This window comes from Hyperolius riggenbachi, chromosome 4, assembly GCF_040937935.1.
Source record: "Hyperolius riggenbachi isolate aHypRig1 chromosome 4, aHypRig1.pri, whole genome shotgun sequence".
Classification (NCBI taxonomy): Eukaryota; Metazoa; Chordata; class Amphibia; order Anura; family Hyperoliidae; genus Hyperolius; species Hyperolius riggenbachi.
The window spans coordinates 358,168,083-358,176,979 of NC_090649.1; the positions used below are offsets into that span (position 1 = coordinate 358,168,083).

The following is an 8,897-nucleotide window of genomic DNA, read 5'->3' on the forward strand; positions in this document are numbered from 1 at the left end:
TATATAGCATTGTGTTTACTGCCACTCTGTGTACACGGCTCAGCCAGACGATATAGCATTGTGTGTACTGCCACTCTGTGTACACTGCTCAGCCAGACTATATAGCATTGTTTACTGCCACTCTGTGTACACGGCTCAGCCACTCTATATAGCATTGTTTACTGCCACTCTGTGTACACCGCTCAGCCAGACTATATAGCATTGTGTGTACTGCCACTCTGTGTACACCGCTCAGCCAGACTATATAGCATTGTTTACTGCCACTCTGTGTACACCGCTCAGCCAGACTATATAGCATTGTTTACTGCCACTCTGTGTACACCGCTCAGCCAGACTATATAGCATTGTTTACTGCCACTCTGTGTACACGGCTCAGCCAGACTATATAGCATTGTTTACTGCCGCTCTGTGTACACGGCTCAGCCACACTATATAGCATTGTTTACTGCCACTCTGTGTACACCGCTCAGCCAGACTATATAGCATTGTTTACTGCCACTCTGGGTACACGGCTCAGCCACACTATATAGCATTGTTTACTGCCACTCTGTGTACACCGCTCAGCCAGACTATATAGCATTGTGTGTACTGCCACTCTGTGTACACCGCTCAGCCAGACTATATAGCATTGTGTGTACTGCCACTCTGTGTACACCGCTCAGCCAGACTATATAGCATTGTGTTTACTGCCACTCTGTGTACACCGCTCAGCCACACTATATAGCATTGCGTACTCTGCCAGTCAGTGTGTATATTGCTGGGATCAGTAATACTCCACTCACCGCCAACCACTATATGAGCTCACCATGAGTTCCTCAGAGACCTCCGCTGTGAGCAGCACTCCCAACAACAGCAACAGCCAACGCCCCACGCAAGCTATAACATCCACCCCAGCAGCCAGTGGTCAGCAGCAGCCCTCCCCGGAGGAGAACGTTGTGTCCATCGGTCCGTCGCCAGAGCGATTAATGAGGGCTGCCATTGAGGAGATGATGGGGCTTGATGTGGAGGAGGAGGTCTGGCTCAGGCCAGCATCCCAAGTTAATGTTGAGGACGATGAGGGGTCTGTGTCTGGGGATGTTGGGGTGGCAGAGGTGGTGGGTGGGTCAGACTCAGGAGAAGAGTTGTATGATGAGGATGATGATCGGGACCATCTGTATGTGCCTCAGAGTCCGACCCCGGAAAACATGTTGTATCGTGTGTTTAGGTACTAAAATCTGCGTTCCCAGTAGTGTTGGGCGAACAGTGTTCGCCACTGTTCGGGTTCTGCAGAACATCACCCCGTTCGGGGTGACTATATAGCAGACTATATAGCATTGTGTTTACTGCCACTCTGTCCATCACGTGTGCTGCTGCTGCTGGGTTAGCGTTGCCGGTCCCTGTTTATGGAACCTCTTATCTTTATTACATTTATGACTGCATGGCGGTACAAAGCATGCTATCTGCACGCTTCTTGTCCTCATGCAAGGCCTGGGTTGTTGTGTCTCAAAAAGAGTGGCCTTCTCCTCCTGCACCTCCCCCTGTTCCATCACGTCTGCTGCTGCTGCTGGGTTAGCGTTGCCGGTGACGGTCCCTGTTTATGGAACCTCTTATCTTTATTACATTTATGACTGCATGGCGGTACAAAGCATGCTATCCGCACGCTTCTTGTCCTCATGCAAGGCCTGGGTTGTTGTGTCTCAAAAAGCGTGGCCTTCTCCTCCTGCGCCTCCTCCTGTTCCATCACGTCTGCTGCTGCTGCTGGGTTAGCGTTGCCGGTGATGGTCCCTGTTTATGGAACCTCTTATATTTATTACATTTATGACTGCATCGCGGTAAAAAGCATGCTATCCGCACGCTTCTTGTCCTCATGCAAGGCCTGGGTTGTTGTGTCTCAAAGCGTGGCCTTCTCCTCCTGCGCCTCCTCCTGTTCCATCACGTCTGCTGCTGCTGGGTTAGCGTTGCCGGCGCGTGGTCCCTGTTTATTGAACCTCTTATCTTTATTACATTTATGACTGCATGGCGGTACAAAGCATGCTATCCGCACGCTTCTTGTCCTCATGCAAGGCCTGGGTTTTTGTGTCTCACAAAGCGTGGCCTTCTCCTCCTGCGCCTCCTCCTCCTGTTCCATCACGTGTGCTGCTGCTGGTGCTGGGTTAGCGTTACCGGTCCCTTTTCCTGGAACCTCTTCTCTGTATTACATTTATGACTGCATGGCGACAAAAAGCATGTTACCTGTGCAAAGAAACATGACATTTTCCACATTTGAAAGACAGTTTTTCCTTTGAAACTTTACAATCAATTTTCTCAAAAACTATAAGCTCTTTTTCAAATATTTTTTTTCCTCTTGTACCCACTCCCAAGGTGCACATACCCTGCTAATTTGGGGTATGCAGCATGTAAGGAAGCTTTACAAAGCACGAAAGTTTGGGTCCCCATTGACTTCCATTATGTTCGGAGTTCGGCGCGAACACCCGAACATCGCGGCGATGTTCGGCGAACGTTCGTGAACATCTAGGTGTTCGCCCAACACTAGTTAGAAGTGTTCAGGAAATTGATGATAGGTGAAAAATGGAGAGAATCCCACATGATACTCATACACAGGGCCAAATACACCTTCAATATAAAGTACGTGAACCCTGTTCTTACTACACCCCTAAGTGCCCTAAATGTCACCTATCTAATGCAGATTTACTACATTGTATATGGTCGTGCTCACATATCAAAGCTTTTTGGCTAAAGGTTCTGGGCTATCTCCATCAACTGTGTAAGCTGAAACTAGATTTGAATCCTGCCTTGATCCTGTTTAATTTCTACGATTCTACTCCCCTGACAGGGGAACCTCATAAGGCTGTCAAAGGTTTGGGTCCTTTCCCTCACATTGTCCTCATTGCTTCCAGGAAATTAATATTCAATAAATGGATCTACTCTTCATTGCCTACCATCTGGGATGTTAAAGAGGAACTGACTCACCTATTTAATCTTAAAAAGATTGGGTGCACTGGCACACAAAGAAAAACGTACTAAACACCTATTCAAAGTCTGGAAACCCTCCATCTTAGCTTCTTTCTCTACTCTGGAAAAAGACAAACTCATGGAGCATTTCAAATATACTGGCTGGTACTGCACTGCACAACTACAAGGCTCTCTGGGCAGACTGAAAATTTTTAACTAATCTGATTCCCTTGTGGAGATTGATTTCTGGACTCCATACTTAGCCTAAAACACTTGGACTATACAGCAAGAGTTGACCAAGGGGGAGGGTGGGTTAGAGGTTGGGTTAAGGGGGGGGTTGTGTTTTCTTAGAGTTAAAACACTGGCACTTTTGCTTATATTTTTCATTGTTTTCTCTCTTTCATGTTCATCTGTGTCTTTTCTCTTTGCAGCAGGTAATTTATGCCTGCTAGTTTGTTATCAAAATGATAAAATTCAATAAAAATATGTTTAAAGAGAACCCAAGGTGAGGTTCTCACAACAAAATCAGATCCCCCCTAAATCCCCCTTGCACTCAGGCAGACCCCATAAATCAAAGCGGCTGTGTTTACCTTTCTAACGTCCGTCTCAGCGCTCCCACCGCCTCCTGCAGAGCTCCGGTCCCCGCCCGCGTCCCTTCCCTCCAATCAGCGTGGAGGGAAGGGATGTGGGCGGGGACCGGAGCGATACAGGAGGCGGGGGAGAGCGGAGACTGACGTTAGGAAGCTAAACACAGCGTGGCTGAGATTTATGGGGTCTGGCTGAGCGCAGGGGGGATATAGGGGGGATCTGATTAGCAACAGAGGCTGGGCTCTATAGGTTTTGTTGTGAGAACTCCACCTCGGGTTCTCTTTAAAAAAAAATCATAAAATATACAGTAAATCAAATAAATGCTTTTGGAAGCTCACATTGTCACATACATCAACTGTCAGAATTTTTTATTTTTGTTATTTGGCAAACCATAATACAGTAGTATACTACAACTATGTGACTTCTTTCATTCTATTTCAGGCTCATGTGATGTTGGCCAGGCTTCCTCAAATGCAATAACCTTGAGGGGACTTGGGTATGTAGTCAGCTTATCAAAAATTCCTGTTTCCATATTTACAGTTTTTTCTTTCCTTAAAACGTCTTACTCTCTTAATAAGCATCTTTATTAAAGTTCTTAAATTTTAAAATAAAAGCATCTCAAATCGATAACTGAATGCACCAGAATTATGTTACACTTACTGTAAGTTACCGCGAGGATGAGGAGGTGAAGTCTGATAGAAATAAAACATTTTTTTTTCAGCTTTCCAATGAGTAAATGTACAGAAATTATTTTCTTACTAGCTGACCTAAACCCGCTTCAAAACGGGCTCTAGGTCTGTCTCCGCACATTTGTCTGCCACTCATGCGCCCACCGTGCACACGCCCACCGCGCATGTGCACACACCCGCCCCATGGCCCTGTCCTTCCCTGCAAGTCGCGTGTCATTCTCCCTCTGTGTCTCTGCGTCGCTGCACATGCGCAGTTGCGCGAAGCATGGACACACACACACACACACAACCCCTGGGACGCAGAGGCACAGGGGTTTTATTATAGAGGATGTCAGACAGTGAAAGTTCAAAATTGTATGTAGAGATGGCCTGAACGCTTTGCTGGTGAGCTTGTTCCGGCGAAAATCAGGTATTCGTGCACGAGTGGCGAGCACATGGTGGTGTTCGACCTGCCCCATACATCATCATTGGGCTAAACTTTGACCCCTTACATCACAGTCAGCATGCACATGGCAGCCAATCAGCCTGAACTCCCTCACGAACCCCCTCGCCCCCTCTTATAAAAACGCAGCAGCGTCGGCCATGTTTCATTCTCTTTGACTGCTGTAGTGAAAGGAACGGGGAGACACATTGCTGAGATGGGGAAAGTGTTAGCTAGGCCAATTTTTTTGTTCCTTGCTGACTGACTTGCTGTTAAAGCACCTCAAAAAGCCCTTCTGAGGGCTACTTCATCCTGCTGTGTTTTTTTTTTTTTTGTGGCACTCCACAGCCCACAGGCACCCACCCAGAGCTGTGCCCCCTACTATAATTCTGTGCCACATTAGACACAGACAGAGTAGTACTCCAGTGCCTCTGTTATCACTGTATTGTGTTTCAACTATTGCATATCTCTGTGTCTGATACTCCACAGAGCCCACTGGCACCCACTCACAGCTGTGCCCACTACTGCTGGTATAATTGTGTGCCACCTTAGAAACAAGTACACTACTACTCTAGTGCCTCTGCTATCACTTTATTGTGTTTGAACTATTGCATATGTCTGTGTGTGACTCTACACAGCCCACTGACACCCAGAGCTGTGTACACTACTGCTATTGCTTTTGCCATATTCAGTTGCAGGCAAAGTAGCACCTCCAATGCATTACTTGCAGGCGCAGTACCCCAAATAAAAACAATGACAGGCAGAGGCAAAGGCAGGCCACCCCGCAAGGGTCCTCCAGGTTCTGCGCTGTGATTTCCTGCAGCCCTGGAAGAATGCCAGAGGTCACATACCATCAACACCCAAAATGCAGAGGAATTAGTTGACTGGCTTACACAGCACACCGTATCTTCTACAGCCTCCACACTGAACCTTGACGCACCATCCTCCTCCCTCTCTGATTCAGTACCCCACAACAACTTAGCACTCGGCCAGCAGCCAACACCACCACCACTAGCACCACAGCCGCTCCACTTGATATGTCAGAAGAGTTGTTCACACATTTGTGTGATGAAATTAGTTATGCACAACCATTACTGGCAGAAGTTGAAGGCGATAAGGATGTCACACCATGTGATATGTCTTAGTCAGGCATGAGTACACATGGACGTAAGGTGTGAGGATTATGTTGGTGCCTTTTTGGAGGTATCTGATACAAGTTAAGTGGTTGATGATGATGACGATGTGTGCATGGATATCATGTGGGTGGCTGCAAGAAGAGATGAAGAACAGGGGGACAGTTCAGATGGGGAGACAGAGAGGAGGAGGAGACAAGTTGTAACTAGCAGGGGGAGCTCGTCGCTAGGAGCTAGTGGCACTGTCAGGCAGCATGTATTGGCACCTGGGTTCAGCCAGCCAACACACCCTTCAACATCTGCTGTTGCCAATCAGCAGAATACCAACATTCCAAAGCTTACCAGTGTGGCATTTTTTTTCGTTTGTGTACCTTTGATACCAGCAATGCCATCTGCAACCGCTGCCAAAAGAAACTGAGTCATTGGAAGTCCAACACTCACCTATGGACAACTGTTTTGTAAAGGCACCTGATCGCAAAACACAAACACCAATGGGATGCACACATGAATAAAAGCAGCACACAAACTCAAAGCCACCCAACCTCGTGGCATCTCTGGCACATAGTGTTGGGGCAAGGGTCCATATGACCACTGATACCTGGTCTGCAAAGCACGTTCAGGGCAGGTACAGTATATCATGTACACTGTGCATTGGGTCAACCTGTTGACACATGCCAAGCATGGAATGCTTGGCTTTGTGGCAGAGTTGGTGACACCGCCACGACTTGCAGGCAGGCCTGCTGCCACCTCCTCTTCTCCTCCAACTCCTGGGGATTTAAACTTCAGAACTCACATTTCTGCTGTGGTGAAATCATCCTTTTTCCACCTGAAGAACATCGCAAAAATCAAGAACCTCATCCCTCCAGAAGATCTACCAACCTTAGTTCATGCCTTTATTACATCCCGATTGGACTACTGCAATGCTCTCTACACTGGCCTTCCAAAAAAGGACTTGTACCGCCCAGAGCTGGTACAGAATACTGCTGCCAGACTGTCAACCAACCAACCCCGTCACTGCCACATAACGTAAGTCCTGCACTCCCATTCACTTGCTACCTATAAAATGGATGGTCCTATTCAAGATCGGCCTACTGACATTTAAATCATTAAATAATCTGGGCCATGGATAGATGAAAGAAATGTTACAGCTGCATAGTAATACCTGCAATCTCAGATCCACAGGTTTTAATAATCTAATCATACCCAGAGTCCACTTGGAAACCTTTAATACTAGAGTCTTCTGTCATGCTGCTCCAACGTTTTGGAACTCCTTACCTCAGCAGATCAGGACAGCTCCATCCCTGGACGTGTTTAAACCTAGACTAAAAACCCACCTGTTCAGTTTGGCATTTGCAGAAATATAACTTTTGTTGTGTGAATACTTCATCCTACTACCAACTACTGAATCTGAGAGAGCCTAAGCGCTTTGAGTCCTATGAGAGAAAAGCGCTTTAAAAATGTTATTGTATTGTATTGTATTACTCCTCCTCCATCCTCTTCGCTATCCTCCTTGGCTGAGTCCTCCTCTTCTGCTACTGCGGCTCTCTCTACAACTACTACTGTACCCCCAGGCCCCCAGGGTTTATTCCACATCCCAGGTATGACGTTGTTACACCATCTTGAGGATGACTTGCCTGAAAGTCGAGAGTCACACCGGACCAACATTCCTGGCCGCTCTGATAACAAGTGGATCAGTGGTTGACCCAGCACCAACTGGAGATCGGCAAAGTGGTCTGTGTGTGACAACTGAAAAAATCTGTTGGCGGCGTTGAATTTTGGCAAGTTAACACATGTGCCCTGCATGACACATGTGTTGAATCTTATTATACAATGGTTTGTGTGTAAGTACCCAGGCTTACAGAAGGTCCTTCAGCAGTCCAGGGAGGTGTGTGGCCAGTTTAGGCATTCCTACAAGGCCATGGCGCTCTTTTCAGAGATTCAGCAAGAAAAGAACCTGCCAGTGAGGCGCTTGATTTCCGACAGCCCGACTCGCTGGAATTCAATGCTGCTCATGTTTGACCGCCTGCTGCAACAACTAAAATAGGCCATCAGTGAGTATCTGTACGAGTAAGGTGGTAGGACAGGCAGTGCGGATCTGGGGATTTTTTTGCCGTGTAACTGGAGGCTCATGCGTAATGCCTGCAGGCTCACGCATCCATTTGAGCAGCATAGTGGCGTAGTGGTTAGCTTTCTCGCCTTGCAGCGCTGGGTCCCTGGTTCGAATCCCAGCCAGGGCACTATCTGCAAAGAGTTTGTATGTTCTCTCCGTGTCTGCATGGGTTTCCTCCGGGCTCTCCGGTTTCCTCCCACATTCCAAAAACATAGTAAATCACTGAGCTGCGCTCACCAATATTTCCTAAAAAGACATAAACGTGCTATACATAGCGTAATTCTGTTAAAACATCACATACACCCAAGTGCTGGTGAATATTGTGACAATTGTGTATCCACTCCCCAAAGCAGAATGCGCTCACCAAATTGTAGCCACCTCAGAGAACAGGTGGATCTAGCGTTTGAGTTTTTAAAACATCCCACTGGTACTTCAAATCTTCAACTTTAGTTTAATATCCAAGTAAAAAATTCTTCTTACATATAAAACATAAAACACAAAGCCCATCATAGTGTATTACAGCTAGTACATTCAGGCTCGCCGCGCACTAAATGCGCACTCACGTATGTTCGCTTGTTAGCTTGCACATCAATGTAGTCTATGCAGAGGGGTCTGTCCTGGCATCTGGTTGGGTGCGGCGTCCCGCTTTCCTCTCACTCCGTCCGCCTGGGCTCCCGTTCCCCCGCTCCTGTTAGCAATCCCGGCCTGGCTCCGCTCGCAGTGACGTCAGACGCGCCGTGGACGTAGCTCCGCCCATTACAAAAACATACAGATAAGTTAATTGGCTCCCCCTAAAATTGGCCCTAGACTACAGTACTTACACTACATAATATAGACATATGGCAATGGTAGGGATTAGATTGTGAACTCCTTTGAAGGGACAGTTAGTAACAAGACAATATATATATATATATATATATATATATATATATATATATATATATATATATATATACACACTGTACAGCGCTGCGTAATATGTCGGCGCTATATAAATACTATATAATAATAATAATAATTTGAGG

General features: G+C 46.7%; 1 protein-coding gene across 1 annotated transcript in view; it reads left to right on the forward strand.

The window, feature by feature from the left end:
- Window positions 1-4,118, forward strand: part of LOC137504813 (kinesin-like protein KIF28) — a 538,857-nt gene extending 534,739 nt beyond the window's left edge. Inside the window, exons 13-14 of the mRNA XM_068233404.1 lie at window positions 3,961-4,015; window positions 4,112-4,118. Of these exons, the coding sequence (XP_068089505.1) occupies window positions 3,961-4,015; window positions 4,112-4,118 (62 nt within the window). The remainder of the gene's footprint in view (window positions 1-3,960; window positions 4,016-4,111) is intronic.
- The last annotated feature ends 4,779 nt before the right edge of the window (window positions 4,119-8,897 follow it).